This window comes from Stigmatopora argus, chromosome 21 (assembly GCF_051989625.1).
Source record: "Stigmatopora argus isolate UIUO_Sarg chromosome 21, RoL_Sarg_1.0, whole genome shotgun sequence".
NCBI lineage: Eukaryota > Metazoa > Chordata > Actinopteri > Syngnathiformes > Syngnathidae > Stigmatopora > Stigmatopora argus.
The window spans coordinates 2,972,756-2,989,879 of record NC_135407.1 but is presented as its reverse complement, the minus strand read 5'-3'; the positions used below and the strand labels follow the sequence as shown (position 1 = coordinate 2,989,879).

Sequence of the window (17,124 nt, the reverse complement as noted above, 5' to 3'; positions counted from 1 at the left end):
GCCAAGAAACCAGATAAATGAGTAATCTACCAACAAAAAAAGGGATTTTGTACTTTCAAACCTTTTCTATCACAAAAACTGAGCTTCCACCAACAATCTAAATCTCCCGTAAATGTAGTGGTTGTACAAAAAGCACTGTCAACACATCCAAATATATTAAATTTAGCATTTTTAGGAATATTCTCAGTTGTGCTTAGCGACTTTAGATGATTGCCATTGATTGTCGTAGAGTTCAACGTGAGTAAGTACTTCTTACTCTTTGAGTTGCCATTAACGATGATATTGAGTTAAAGAACCAACTATGGGTAGGGGGCACCCTAAATTCCCCTATTTAACCTAAATATATAAACTACTGTTGATGAAGAGGAAGCCAAGAAACCAGATAAATTAGTAATCTACCAACAATAAAAGAGATTTTCTACTTTCAAACCTTTTCTGTCACAAAAACTGAGCTTCCACCAACAATCTAAATCTCCCATAAATGTAGTGCTTGTACAAAAAGCACTGTCAACACATCCAAATATGTTAAATTTTGCATTTTTAGGAATATTCTCAGTTGTGCTTAGCAACTTTAGATGATGACAACCATTTTAACTTGGGTAAAAAAAGTGTAGTACATGGCCTTTAAAGCAAAAGAAAAAAAAAGACTTGAAGGGCTTTTGCTATATTACCAAGGGCAGCGCCTGCAGTATTAATGCAAGTTGGACGCTGCATAAATGACTAGCTTTATGAGTCACCTTTGTCTTCAATGTGACAAAGTCTACGTTTCCCCCCTCGCTGAGGTCTCACTTAAGTAGCGCCTGTTAGTCCGACCGCTCGCATTAATGTACTGGAACTGTAAAAGTCGATTGTAATTGAATGGCGAAGCGCGGGCGGTGAGGCGAGCTTCTAATGAGCCTCAGCCTGTACGGACTGCGTTCAAAATATAGGCGGATTATTCAACGTTTTCAACGTCCTTGCCCGACTTTGGTCGCGTGGACGGTGGAAAACGACCACAATTGAAGGTGGATTACCTTCGAGCGGAAGCAACTCTTTTAAACTCCGATACTATGAGAACATAGAGCGTAAACGGTTAGATCAATAAACACCTGGAGGCATGTCGAAGGGTGAAATATTTTTGATTGGTAGACAGGGTTTGTGGGAATATTTTTCCTCAGAATTCACTTCTAATTCAATTTATGGGTAGAAATCGTAAGATGCGTGTAATGTGATTAGGCTAATGCTCCCCTTGGCAAGTTTTTCAACACTGTGTACACGTAGTGTGGATTATTTGGGTGTCAAAAACTGGAATGAAATGACTGACGTAACGTGTGGGGAAGGGAAAAAAAATCCTGTACATTTTTCATCATGTCATGTCATCATTTTATGTGCTAATTGTGACTTGAATAAAAAATGATAGGGCCTTTTCATACCTGTCAACCTCTGCCGATAACTGCCCTTATAAATGATTATGATTCCCCTTACAAACCCCCCAAAAAACCTTACAAACACCGTACGAGTCGTACGGTGTTTGTAAGGTTTTTGGGGGGTTTGTAAGGGGAATGAATCATAATCATTTATAAGGGCAGTTATCGGCAGAGGTTGACAGGTATGCCTTTTTGGTCGAAACATCCTAGGCAAAACAGATTGGACGTCCAGCTCTATCAATATGAGTTCAATGCCCTATAAAGCGTTAATATTCATGCACATCTTTCCATTTTTCCTTCCTGGTGTCTTTAATTTTTTTGTCTCTCCACCTCTGCTCTCTCCAACATTTACACCTTGCTCTACATTTTCATTATGCATCATGTGTCAAGATGCGGGCTATAAATTATGCAGCCGGCTTCAACATTAGCCTTCAAAAGGACCGCTATCATAGAGTTCAGCGTAAATGCCACGTAAATGAATGTCACGGACATTAATGTTTGCATTTATGCCAAGATTGCATCAGGCGACAAAAATCCGCAGAGATCAAATGACTAATCCACGTCCGCCGCAGGCCATTTCATTGCCTTTTTTAAAGTGCTTATTGTTCAAGAAGTTACTTTGATCGCCAACTTTGGTCAGAGTGGTATGGGGAGGGGGAAAAAAAGTGACAAAAGAAAATGAGAGAAGTGGCTTGAAGGGTGTTTGGAGGTTAGTTAGCCGTGATGGAGGCAGGCGGAGCAGAAAAGCTGGGGGAGCTACAGCTAAGTGTAGAATAAGATGTGATATTGTTAATGCTACACTAAATTAATATTCGCGTGAGGTCATCCATCAGGAGGAGAGCAGGCGAGCCGTGAGAAACATGATAATGGAACCTGTCACCGGCAAGGAGAGAGGAGTGGGAGGAAAGGTGGGAGGAGGGGGAGGATCTATAGGCACAAAGAAATGAGCCAAAGCACAAACAAGTGCAAAGTCAGAGGTGAGCCAGGCAGAAAGAGATATCCAAAGATATTCCGCTGAAAAATAGGCCTTTTATTCATTTATTTTTGGAACGATAAAGCCGCAGGCAGCCCGGCGGAGTTGAGGAATTTGCATGTTCTGGCCGGGCTTGCGTGGGTTTTCTCCGGGTACTCCGGTTTCCTCGCCTAGTTAGCTAACTCTCGAAATTGCCCCCTAGCTATGATTGGTTGTACTTTATGGGCTTATGTCTTGCGATTGGCTGGCTCCCGATTCAGGGTGTCCCTCGCCTGGTGCCCGAAGTCAGCTGGGATAGGCTCCAGCAACCCCCGCGACCCTTGTGAGGACAACGAAACCTCATCATTCACTGCCCCGTTGCTGTACTACATCTGATTGGCTGACAACTAATGACATCATCAAGCACCCTCTCATCATCTCCTTCAGGCCAGGGCTCAATAGCAATTTCCGTTAACGCTGTACACAATCAATCCATCAAGCTTTCCATCCACGTTATGCGGAACACGTTCATTCACCAACGAGCGGTCGCCGAGGCGAGCAGGGGAGCTCATCCAGAGCCCCCCCCCGCCGAGGATTGACTTAGATGGCGGCATCTCAGACAGCAGGGGTTGGCTTTGTCAGTGAAAAAGAAGCTCTGCTGGGTCTTGCGCTGGCGGCTTGTTTTATAATTTGGCTCAGGACGACAGAAAATGCACGCGTTTGAAAGCAAAAGGAATATGAAGGGTCGCTATTTGCGTTTTGGTAGGATATGGCATTTTTTTGAATGGCGAGAGGATATTCGAGTCTTCCACGATTCGATTCAAGGGGTTTTGATCAATTTAATCTCATTTTACAGCAAGGCCAATGTGCGTATAATGCAATCTGACAAAATGTAGTATTTCAATGCGCTCTAGGTTACATTATAATTAGCCAAAAGCAAATCAAAATAAGAAAAACAATTGCTATTTTTTACATTTACCCATCAGTTACAATAATGTAAAGCCATGCACAATTTTTTTTTGACCATTTTTATTTCTCTTAAAAACACCAAAGGGTAAGTATTCCTTTTTGGTGCTTTAAAAAATGGAAAATGTTTAAAAAAAAAACCAAAATATTATTTTAGCGAAAAACAAATTCGGGATTTGAGATTTCCTTTTGTCAAATGGCCAAATGTGGGCCGGGACCCCCTGTTTGACACCCCCGTTTCCTTCAGGCATGGGGAAAAAGGAGTTTTTTGTTTTTTTACAAGCCTGAAGGGCGCTCAAGCATGGGTCATCCCGCCATCATAAGATAAATTAATTTAGACATTTAATTTGAGACATTTACACTGGCATCAATCGATGAGAGAAAAATAAAGTGGCGTTACATCCTCTCTTCCTTCCTACCTACCTACGTGCGCTCTATTATTGCACTTTAGGCTTTTAATCATCTTTTTTTTTCCACTCGGGGGTTTAGCAAAGTAATGATCTGCCGTAGCCATTAGGACTGGAGTGGAAATTTGATCATAAAGATTCAGAAAAGAACGCCTCGCTTTCTCTCTTTAATACACCCTCAAGGACTGGCGAAAGTAAAATAAAAAAAATAAAAAGATGACTTTGGAAGAAAAGGACGTCACTCTTGGTTACTCGGCAGTTCTTTTTTTTGTGAGTTTACAAAATTTGGGGTGTTTTCATGTCACAAATGAGTTCTGGAAAATGTCGTCAAATCATAAAAAGAGAATGGATAGTTCCTTTTTTTGTGTTATAATGATACAAATCAAAGACCCCAGGTTTCGTACAACAAAAAAACGTTTGTTTTACAGTGTGCTGGGTGAGAATTGATTCAAAATCATGTAGAAATATGACTTTAAAATGTTATATAAAACTAGGATCTTCAAAAATTATGAAGTTGGAGTAGCCAAATGTGTTTGGTTATCTTTACAAGTGTGTTTGTTAGCATGTGTGGTAGTATTACTTAATTATTCTGGAGTAGTAGTAGTAGTAGTAGTTGTTTTTTTTTTTAGGTGGGACTGTAGTACAAAGTGTCAAATCAAATGAAATTTATATATTAGGTTTATTAGGGTGTGCATGCAAGCTTGTATGTAGTTTAAGTATTTTGGATGATTAACCTCTGCATGAAAGGGTTAAGTTTGTGCATCCGTTCATGCGCCGCCAGACGTCCCAATCCGCATAGATTGGACGTCTACTGCCGTCAAAGTCAGCCCATGACTTCAAAATGTGTATTCATCCTGCGCGTTGTTTATTGGTAATTCAACCATTCTCACTATATTGTAAGAAATGTATTCTAATCCTGTTTCCGTGATTCCATCCTCATATTATGATTCTGCCACATAAATCAGATTAGGATCATCAGCAGAAACGTTCCTCTGCTCTGATCCCCTTCCTTTTTGCGGTATATTTGTAAGTCCAAACGTCATCTTTTTCAAAATTCCACATGATCCGGTATTTCTTTACTCTTCGAGCACATGTGCGAGTCCAAGAGAGAATTATGTCGTAATTTCCATGGAAATAGCTTGCGCCAGACAGGCTGGAATGGAATGGAAATAACTAAAGCCTCAGCATATACCAGTTGGAATTGACAAAATGACATTTTCAGTGCACTGTGTGGGAATATATAAGGGAAATGGGCCAGATATAAAAGGAACTTTTAGAAAAGTGAGAACCCCAATTTCCGGGATTGCCCCCCCAAATCCATACCTAACGATAACATTTCCATGTGTTAATATTTCAAAAAATATGTTACACAGAAATGATTGATGAGCAATTATTGTCGCAGTGAAACCACTTTTTGTGCTCTGGATATGATTTTGTTTGATTTTGGCCAATGACAAAACCACCACGATTTAAAAAAAATAGAATATGAGTAATATCAGTGGCGGTCCGTGCATTTTCTCGTAGCGCCTTCAACAGGTAAAATCCACTTCCTAGTAGTATTTAGTGATTAAATACAAACACTGGAGCTTTTCAGATATCAGAACCGGGCCCACAATTGACATATTATTTAGGAATATAGCCATATTTTACTCAAAAATCCTTTTTAACTGTACACAATATCCATCTTCCTTTCTTTTGTCCTTCTTTTCTATCGCCATCGAAGCTAATGCTGAAAGTCGAGCCTGTCCTGTCGTACTTCTGGTATAGTCTGTCTTGAAAATAGCTTTAAATCAACACAACAATATATTTGCTTGTGAAGCTCGCTGCAGATACAGTTTGGTAGCTCTGGCTAATCACTAGCCAATCATAGTTGGTGAAAGCGATGACGTATCCCTACGCCTGCGACAAGGCAATGACTTATCCCTACGCCTGCGACAAGGCATTGTGGTGTTGCCAACTCGAAATCTGAATGGTTAAAGCAACATCAAGTATTGATGGACAAAATATAACATATGATTCAGATTTCTTAGGCCAGCAGAGAAGGCCTTGAAGGCCCTGATGGCCCGCCACTGAGTAATATAATAAATAATTACCACTATCTCACTTGACTATGAAGTAATTGCTCGGTTAGACGTCCACTCTAATATTCCTATGTATATTATATTTTTAATAATGTTGTATTTCCTTTAAAAAAACATTTTTTGCTGGAGGCTCTTGAAGATGTTTGTGCAAAAAAACACCCTTATTTATTTTATTTTGTTTACATCCTCATCATTTTCATCCCAAACCATCCCTGTCTTTTATCTTGTTTTCAAAACAACGCCCAGATTTTTTTTTTAAAACATGCCTTCAAGTCTCTTTGTAAGTTAGATGAGTCGCGAAAGCTTTCATTTTTAGGACGAAACTCCCAAAATGAATGTTGAGCCACTGGCCAAAAGAGATAAATTCAATACATCTGTCACTGGAAGTATAACTTGCGTCATTGTGATATTAAAAGGTTTGTGCCGGTGTTTCAACAAGGAAATCTACTTTCGGCCTTAGGGATGGAAAGAAAAAAAAGTGACAAAATGATTAAACGGGACACAAAAGGTCGCTTAGAGCAATAGTTAAAAAAAAGGCAAAAAAAGAAAAGGAGAAAATGCTGGAATTAAATATACGGAAGCCCATATTAGGTCAAGCAGCTGTCATTGACTTAGCAATGTGTGCTGTCTTCATTAATTAGCTTTCATTTCTAAAATTGTTAACACATGCCCCCTGTAATATGGCAGCTGACAATAAAAAGTCATTTGTTTGATATGCACCAAGGTAATAACCATGAATTATCATTACCTTAGATTAATAGGGCTTTTAATATAGTCATTAAAGTCCAGTCTGAATTACACATGACATTTTCAATGAGTTGAATCTTACAGTCTGTTTCACGATGTTTGGATGATTTGTCTTATTGCAGGATTGTGTGTATTTCGTGAATTTATAACATCAAGTCAACTTCATTTTTGTGGGAAGTTAGTTCAAATAGATTTGACGTCCATCTTCATCAATACTGTCATATATACGTATATATAATGAATTTCATCTATAAAAACACGTGTTTATTTGTATTGACTTGGAGTGAAATGACAAAATGTCCCCGCCAAAAAAAGGAAGCCGAGTATCTCTTTTTGTTTAGGTCTTGGTATAAATTTTAAATGCTATTGAAGAAGAAACAAATTAACATGAACAGCGTGGGCTTCCATTGACCCACTTGCCTCATCAATAGCAATTTCCTTGAACAAAGAAAGGAAGTTAGGACTGTGAGCTTTTTTTTTTTTTTGGCGCAAAGAAAATACACACGGGCAGCCATTAGCATTGAGCGAAATAGTGTCTGCTCTTTAAAGAACTTGGACTAAATAATGCATTTCAAGAGAGGAGTGTCAGCAAAAGAGTTGTTTGCTCTTTGTCACAATAGTCAACTTCAATGACGATAACTCTTTCAATTAAATTCTGTAAAAACAGTCACTCTTCAGTTTCAAAACGAAAAATATTAAGAATGCCAAGTCAAATTTATAATACAGAAGCTCTTATAAAGCTTTTAAAAGAACATTGAAGTGTTAAATTAGAACAATAAATGTAACTGTAAATACAATAATAAAATGAGAGAACATATACGGATTAGCCCTTTTAATTAAATGTGACTAATAAAGAACAATACATTTGCCATCCAATTTACTATACAAAAATAGACGATTTGGACCAACAAGATCTCATTGCCAGTGACCGTGCCAAACATCCAATCCATTTGGACGTAATGGATTGGACACCTATCACCGTCAATGGCACTACGCCACGATTGTTAGCTGCGCTAACCAAAATGGCGGAAGCCAATCCTTCTTGGGTCCCCATCGAAATGACACGACCGCAACACGGACGGAAAAAGTCATTTTTCCGTCCCCGCACGCAAAGTGGCAAGTCCCTGGCGCAGGTAGCCAACGGCCACCGCGGAGGTAACGACCTATGAAATGAATCGGCACGGGTCCGATCCCCATTTGCCAGCATCATCAAAGCTCCCCGCGCTTTCTGTCCGATCCAATAATGCTCAGTCCTGCTGAATAAATCATGGCTTTTAAATGGCTCTATTTAAAAAGCAACTGTGCTCATTTCAAATTGGCGTCGGGAGAAATTCGCTGCTGACTGTGTACTTTTGCGGGCGTCCCGCTCCGATTTGTCCCGCCGTCACGGCGGCCGCGGCTCCCGTGGCGCCTCGCCGTATTCCCAGCATTTGATGAAGGGCTCTTAGGTTCATCTTTTTCATGAAACACTGTGTCATGTCGCATTACATTTTTCTACAGCTGTCACTTTCAAAGAGGAACAGCTGGCAGGCACCGCGCGCTAAGAATTTGAAGGGGAGATTAAGTAGCTGGCACCCTCTAATGATATCATCTACTTTTCGCGCTGTTCGCCCTGTTAACTCCAAATGCTGTAAAAGATGTTATGTACATTGCTTGTGCAATTTAGCTGAAAGCAGTTCTGCTTATTTTGCAGGCTTTTACCTGGTGACGCGCCGATGACTTCACAAAACTGTAAGTACATTTCTTTCATTTTAATTTCTCAGCCAACCCTATTTGGTGTCGGATAATGCTGTCTATGTGGGTCTTTTTTCCCAAACATGTCATTCCATAGCAGTAGTAGTACATTCCATAGTACAGTGGTACCTCGACCTACGATCAGCTCTACCTATGACATGCTCGAGGTACGATGAAAATTTCGATCGAATAATTCACCCTAGATACGATCAAAATTTCGAGATGCGACCAAGCCAGGTGGCCATGACATGAGATGCTGTTTATCATTGTAGCGCACTGTCTTTTTTTGCCGCATCTCTTTCGTGTATAACTACTATATCTACGAGCACTGAACGATTTATTCAGATGAGTTTCTCCTACGTATCGACCAGGAAACGCAGAACGCGCATGCGCGGGCAAAAAGAGGGCTTTCTGGGTAATGAAGTATACTCATGCACACAACACCGATAGCCAATGGCACCCTTTCTCAGAATAAAACTTCATTACCCACAATCAATACGTGGGTAAGCTGTTATTCCTTCCTTAGCCTGTTAGCTCCCGCGATCGCTCATTCAAGACTACTTCTCGTTGGCAAGTGGTCGTGCGTTATCCTATTGTGAGGACATTTGTGTGCATCATTTTCGGAATATTTTGAAGGGAATACAACAGCAAACAGCCCATCGATAGCGAACATGAGGGTGGAGGCGTGGCAAACAGCTAACCCGCCCAGAACGAAGGTAAAACAATTTTAAACAAAATTAGAATTCAGTTTTGTGTAAAGTTACATTAAACGTATGTTTGAGTGTGTCTGTATATATTAATCCAAGTTAATTTAAATTTGTTTGTTCGTTTACGTTTTTCAATGGGGAACGTTCGCTCGAGTTACGAAAAGCTCGACATACGATCTCAGTCCCGGAACGGATTAAGATCGTATGTCGAGATACCACTGTAGTAGTTTTTTTGGCCCCCTGCTTCCCATTGTTTTCATGCAATAGCGAGTCAGCAGGCAGCCTGCCCTGTATCCCTCCAATGTGGTATGTGATGTTGGAACTGTCCGTTCGGGCTGTACCTGACTTTTTTTTTAATTTTCAGAAAATATTACAAGTAAGAAATACAAAATACTGTATACAAATGAATAACAATACAGAAATCATACTAAAATGAACAAATATAAGCATTTACACTTATAGGCGCAGCATAAATGTGAATCTAAAACAAATATTTACACTTCACTTTCAACACCGCCTATCCTAGTCAGAGTTGCGGGGTGCTGGAGCCTATCCAAGCTGACTTCCTATTTACAATCTTTAGTGTCTTTTCCATTAGTGTTATAAAACAACAACAGCATTTGACATTTTTCCTTTGTTAATCTCATTTAATCTTGAGGTGAAGCAATTATTTCTAATTGGCTTTTGTTCTAGATGTGTATTTATTTATTTTTTAATTACTGATTGCTTATTTTCCTTCATGAGAAATAGGTTTATCGCTTTAACATTTCTTTTTCCTAACCTCTTGACAGAAGGACTTTTTGTGTACCTTACAAACACACTAATCAGAGATTGATTTCTTTGCCTTCCATGAAAAATATTTCAAATAACTAATTTAGACTAATTATTCATTTTCTTACCATTACAAACTTTTCTTACAAACTTTTTAATTTTTTTTTTACATATCTAACTAAACTGAGAATAGATGAAAGAAAACATGATTAATATTTCATTTTAGCGCACAAGGCTAGAATGTTTTCCCCTTTTAAAATATTCCCAAAATGTATTCTAGCTTGGCCCTTCATCAAAAATATGTAACCACACAGCCATCATCTGATAGGTGAATATTTTGTTTTACCCACAAGCATCAGGTTAATATAAAAATTGGAAAAATAAGTGCTAACAGCGCTGAATGATGAGCATGCATTAACATCTGCATAATTTATGACATGGTGGCTTTTTTACTGTCAGGCTTTGCTCCCTGACCATCTATTAAAATGCCGGCTAATTACGTTACATTTTTCAAACATTACTTAGTCTTATGTACTTGAATCATTTATTTTTCGAGAAGAATTAGCATTTGCTTTCACGTTGGCCATGTTTTCCTTTTAAGCCTTTATAGGGTGCTTACAAAGATACTAAATTAACTCAACTAAATAAAAAGAAGAGATAGGAAATTAACTTTAGAGTGTTATTAAAACAGTTTATTTCCCTTTGAAATGCCCCCCAAATACACAAATGTGGCCCATAAATGCCCTTAATAAAGCCCCAAAATACCAACAAACAGGATGTGACCCTTAAATGCCCTCAAATAAACAGGATAATAAAGGAACAGACACCAAATTAACAGTCATCCAAAATAAACATACAAACACCTAAGGAGGTTTTATTAACATTTTACCAACTCACAAATAGATCCATTCATCAAAATACAATATACATGCAACATTTTCAGGTTACAAAACCCTGCGATATGCAAATTACTGTTTCATTATTTGAAAAGGAAATCCAAATTAAACGTAAATAAATTTCCCGTACCCGTTATTTTATTTTGAAATTACCGCAGTACCATTGTGTCCTGCTGGACAAGCTCCCTACACTCTGCTAGTCTCCCATTGGCTGTCACACAAAAACAACTCTGGTGCGAATGAAATGAAGAAGTGGGTTCTGTTATCCATCCATGACTGACATTGCAAGTTTAATTTAATGCGAAGTTGTTTTGAATTAATAATTTGGAGTTGTTAGCTGTGTGTTTAGTTGCTTATTCTGTTGCATAGTTAGTTATGTAGTTGTTTTGTTAAATAAGCCAAAACAGTCACTTGCCCTAGGAAGGGTTAAAAAAAACCATGAAAGACAATTTCAAGAAAGTATTATGAATATATTTCTACCTAGCAGAGGTGTGCTTTCACAAGGTTTTGCATTTTAATGAAGCTTCCGCTTTTCGTCACACCTCCGACTCTGCTTTGAAAGTAAAAGAGGAGCGCACGTCGGCATCTGTTCCGAAAGAGTTAGCGAGTAAACAAACCTCTGGCAAATTGATGGCAGAATTGCTGCAATTATATGATAATAAGTCATCTGTTGCTTTGTGTCAGCACCATTTTGGTGGGAAAACAGGTTGCTTGTGTGCTGCTTGTGTGCTGCTGCTGACATGGCACGCTGACTAAATTGTGTCATGTAAGACTTGTGAGTTGTTCTTTATGTCGATTTCCAAAAGATTGGCTAGGCAATTAATATTTCATGGAAACAGACGGAATATGCTTACGCATCAGGAAGAAGCGGGGATGAATCATGGGAGTTTTCAGGTTTGGTAGGCATGCAATTGAATTATATATATATATATATATATATAGTTGTACTTAACTCATTGCCTGCCATTGGTGGTGAGAGTATTTTTTATTTTTAGGTATATATTTTTTTAACATTTTATTTCTTCAGTTCGTTATTTACAATCAATGAATGGTTTGACAATTGACAAGGATTCATTGTGTAGAATATTATTTTGATTTTTGACATTTTTATTTAGTTTGTTTAGGGTGTTTCATAAGGTGAAAAGTTGTCATGGATTTTATTTTTTAAATATTTTATTTAAAAATATTCTGGTCAAATTTAATTTTTTGGATGATTTATTTTTGCAATTGAAAATAGGTTAAGGTGAATTCTTTGACAAGCCTAGTGTTATTAAGTAATTAAACTTAGTAATATAATAATGTAAACTACTTTAATTATTTTTTAGGTTGTTAAATTCGTGTAATTCACATTTAATAAAAAACATTTAGATTGATGACAATAGATCCATTCCCATCCCCATCATTACCAGTTGACTCTTTCAGCCCCATTGACAGTGATAAGCGTCCAATCATCCTTCTGCTTTATGCCTAAATGACTTCATCACTAGTAGATGTCCAATTATCCGATGCCACCCCTTCCACTTCAAATGAAATGACCGTCCAGCGTCATCCGCGGAAGTCAATGGGTTCATTGAGCGTGCTCTTTACGCGATCCATCAAAATCCATCAATAACTGCCACGGTTTCTATTTCTGTCCATTCTGATGATGATTTATGCATTATTAATGACAAGTTCTGTTCGCTGACAAGGCATCAATCTGCGCTCCCTTACTTCCTGCAAGCAAAAAATAAATAAAAAATACTGACACCGATGCCATATGATCGATATTCTGAATAAATTGTCCTTTCCGCTTTAGAACATGTGCATGCGTGCAATTGTATTCACACACAAGTGTGTGTATATGTGTGTGTGTGTGTGCGTGTGCCTAACTACTGTTACAAAGGTCAAAGCGGTTGACATGGCAGCATCGGGCAGGCAGGGAGCAGTCGGCAAATCCCCCCGTGGTGAAACCTTTAGGTGTCATTAGCTGCCTTTGTTGGAGATGCCACCTGCCTGGATGCCATTCGCCAGCACACATCAACCTGTTTGGCCAGAGAATAATTAAGACACATAACAAAACGCTTTAAACGAATGTGAGGAAAACGGACTAAAGGGTCTATTTTTCTTAGTCAACTTGTCATTGTAGATGACGGTTGTTAATCTTTTCATTTTATATTTCAATTTATTCATTTTCTGTACCGCTTATCCTCACAAGGTTCACGGGGGGTGCTGGAGCCTATCCCAGTCTACAATGAGCAGCAGGCGGGGGGCATTCACAGTCATAGTTAGGGGCAATTTAGAATGTTCCACCAGCCAAGCATGGAAGAACAAGCCAATTCCACACAGGAAGGTCAGAACGCAATGGGGATTGAACCCTGAATCTTAGAGCTGTGAGACCGAGGGGCTAACCACTCCTCCACCGGGCCACCTATATATTTTTTTCTTCATTACTGAATTTTTTTCCCCACAGACTAGAACCTAAAACATTTTATTTATTTTTATTAAAACAGCTTAACTCATTGCGATTGACGGCATTAGACGTCCAATCTATATGAAATGGGAGGGGTGCCAGTCAATGAAAAACATGTACAAATGGATTGGACATCTATTCGTGATGAACTCATTGGTGGGAGGGTGCATCTCGCTCAGAGGAGGAACAAATTGAGTTTTTTTCTTTACCTTGTTGTGTGTGCGCAACCGTGACCGGACGTTTGGTCGAACGGACGTTTGGTAGGAAGGACGTTTGGTAGAACGGACGTTTGGTAGAATGGACGTTTGGTCGCCAGGTTCGCTCGCTGTCAAATTATGACAGTTTACTGTTGATATTTTGATATTAGATATTTAGATATTAAACTCACTCTCTCTCTCATGATTATAATTTTGAGAGCTGGTTTCAACAGTAACAACCCAGCGACCAAACTTCCGTTCTACCAAACGTCCGGTCGACCAGACGTCCGTTTGACCAAACGTCCAGGGACCAAACGTCTTTCGACGAAACGTCCGAGTACCATGCATAACGAGGGTCCATCTTGGGTAGGGTGACCAGTGGTTAAAAACTAGACAATGCGCAGTATCAGTTATCTCTTGGTAATCCCCGATGATGTCATCTTAGTGCCGTACTAGTACTGCAAAATTAATTCAGCATCTCAAATCAGATTTTCAACCAACAAAGATTTTTACAGCTGTATTGCTAGTCAAGACAGTTTTTTTTTGCAAAAACGTAAAACCTCGAGGACATTTTTGTGCGTTAACATCAGTCGTGCGCCCCTGTACTTACAGATGCCACCACCAGCCTATTATTTGAAGATGCGACACACGCTTTTCCTCCTTTCTTCGTAGTCTTGTCCTCGCCACTTTCATCTGTATTTATGAAACTGCTTATCAGATGTTAGACAGCCTTCTTATCATATTGCATGTCTCCCGGGCGCCGGCGGGTACGCTTCAACTTTGCCAAACTAAATGATTGAAACGGAACACAAACTTTTTGGTCCTCAAGACTCCGTGCCCGCCACGTGAACCCCCGAATGCTGAAATCCCAGTTCTACGGCGCGTTGGGGGAAAAAAAAAAGAGGGGTTGGGTGAGAGATGAGCATATGGAGAGAAGGAGGAGATAAGAAATAAGCTCATATAGCACCGTTTCACTGGCTCGTGCTTTCAATAATGTGCATAAGCACATATAAATATATTAATGGCGAGGCGAGACGTTTATTAAAAAGGGAATCTGCTCCATTTTCATGGCACCCTGAGGGGTCATGAATGACACAGTGATTTATCTGTGGATGCTGGGATTCTTCAAGACGACATCTGCGAGCTGTCAAGCGTTCGTTCGGTGGCGCTGCCAGATGTTTCCCCTCCCTTCGCGCCCCTCCCCTGCTTTGTCACCGGGCCCGTGTTAAACGAAGACCTGACATTCACGTCAAAGTCAGAGATCCTGTCACTCCTTTGCTGGCTCGGCGTCCTCATCCATATTTCATTTTTTTCACCGCCTTCCTATAGGCTCTTATAGCGGCGTATCCATTATTCATGAAGGCTATATTGTTTTTGGCCGATGCGGGATGCGCGTTTTCCTCGCGATATTACCTACGGCACAAAATACTCTCGCGTTTTAGACACCTCATCTACAATTTAGAGGGGGTAAACTTGGGGCTCGGTGTAAGTGGCGCTATCAATAAAATATCGGACGTATGTGCGTGGGAGATCGGGGAGAGGTGGCGTGACAAGAATTGGACGCTGTTTTGAGCTCTAGTGCGTGAAATTGGCACCAGAATTTAAGTGAAGAGTCTTTATTTGGACTAATGTTAAGAGTTAAACATAATTGTTAGATTCACTTTATTGGGCCAGGAAGAATTAAGTGTTGGAATAGAGATGTCAAGATGGATTTATTAACATTTGGAACAATAGATGTATTTTTAAAGTTTAAAATAGAATTAAAGACATGACAATAACAATTCTAAAGTATATTCAATAATAGATTAATCTATATCTGACCGGTAGTGAATACATAAGAAGAAAAAATATATGATAGTATTGTGAAAAGAATCATTTGCAGCTTTTCTGTTTACTAATTAAACCATGCCAATTAAAATAAAAATAGTTAGTAGACATTCACCTAGCCCAAAAGAGATTAAAAAAAATTATGCTAAACATTTGTACATTGCAGAATAACCAAATTGTGATTTTAAAAAAACCTATCAGATTAGGAAACATTATTTTAAAAGTTATAGGGATAAATACAAAAAGGTCATTACCAAAATAGATTATGTATACTACTATAATTCAATTAAAAAAGAAATCTGAAACATATTGCAAACGTATTTATAACAGATAGTATTGCAACGATACAATTTTTAGTATTGTCAATACCGCTATTAAAAAAAATGCATTTTTATTTCAATACAAAATTATATATCAATGTAAAGTTAAAAGCTATCATGGCTTGGTCAAACACAACTCACCTTGTTAATAGACGTCCAATCCGTTTGAGTGAAAAGGTTGACAACGAGTGAACATTTTGGTATTTTCTAAACAAACATATGAATAATTTATGGTCTCAAAGCACAAACGGTTTCTGCCGGAATGAAAAACACGTATGACAAATCCAAAGTTGGCACATGTTGACGTGAGGTTTTGATTCTTGTCATTTGATTTCTAATCAACACTAGCTCCGTGACCTTCTCTCAGATTTCTTTGCTTTGTCTCTCCTGAAGAAATGATAAGAAATGTCACGTTTTTCTCCTGCAAAACTTTTTACTCTTGCCGTAGCCAACGAGTGAATCCCATTATTGTACTTGACAACTTTTTTTCTTAATTTGCCATCTTCCAAGGTTCTTTTTTTTACCTCTAACGCTTGCTTTAACAAGTTGTCTATTCCTGTGGTTGACTTAATTATCGGGTTTTTTCAGGTTGACTTTGATTCCCTTCCAATGGAGCACTGTTATCTCCGATTTTTTCTTCTTCTTCATTTTTAACATTTAAGCCCTTTTGCTCGTTGGAGCTGCATAGATGTGCGCGAGCTAAAGACCTGTCTTGGCCCCAGACGCACGACAAGCAATTTCATTAGGATAGTTGGTTCCCAAGAGGGAGACATGTGAATAATTACCAATTAGACTGTTGTCAAGAGGCAGGGCGGTGGAACGCCGTGGAAAGTTGCTGCGTCTGCCCACGTGCTTGTTTGACATGAAAAGAACTTGAAGGTTGAGCAGTCTGTTGTGTGTCGTGATTTTTCTTCTTCCTGTACATACGTATAAGCCGTACTATAAGTTGCCAATTGTGGAGAAAAAGGGAGATTTGTATTCGGAAAATTCGGTATTCGAAAGTGGAGTGAGTTCATTTAGGGAAGCGGGAACTCATTTGTGTGGATGAAGGTTAGGATTTTTGACAGATATTCATGGGAAAAAAGGAAAATTAAGAAGTCATTTGAAGCATCACTGTATTTTTGACCTCTGTGACCTTTGATCCTGACATGAAAATTTGAGTTCTTATTTCACAGTTACATTTCTGACCTCTGTGACCTTTAAACTCATTACCCTGAAATTTTATCCACTCTTGTTAACATAGAAAAAAATATATAATATTAATCATATATTGGGTCATAAGAAAATGTGGTATTAAGAGGTGATTTGCGTTATTTTGAGGGTTTCTAATGTTTTTTCCTTTTTTTAAATTTTGGAACGAAAACAAAATAGATATAGAATTTAAAAACCTAAAACTAACCATTAACACTACATGAAAAAACACTATATAACCACTTTATAGCCCTTTTTTTTACTCCATTTTAAAAAATGTATACGAAAACCAAACCAAAACCCCCCAAAACTGACAGAACTGCTCTGTCAAAAGATTAAAACTGAATTTCAAAACCAAAATCTCCAACCAAAGCACATAATTCTGTTTTTCCCTTATGACATAAAATGCCTGACTTTTTTGTGCGGTCTCTGTGCATTCTCTACATAAGTGTCATTCTTGCAAACAAAGGCGA

General features: G+C 38.7%; 1 protein-coding gene across 6 annotated transcripts in view; it reads left to right on the top strand.

Moving 5' to 3' along the window:
- The window catches only part of LOC144066816 (uncharacterized), a 127,235-nt gene that overhangs the window by 72,660 nt on the left and 37,451 nt on the right, over positions 1–17,124 (top strand). For all 6 annotated transcript variants that reach the window (XR_013297730.1, XR_013297728.1, XR_013297729.1 and 3 more), the window contains one exon: positions 8,253–8,290. Coding sequence is in view for 3 of the 6 variants with exons in the window: in XM_077590171.1 (XP_077446297.1) it covers positions 8,253–8,278 (26 nt within the window). In the remaining 3 variants the exon portion in view is untranslated. The remainder of the gene's footprint in view (positions 1–8,252; positions 8,291–17,124) is intronic.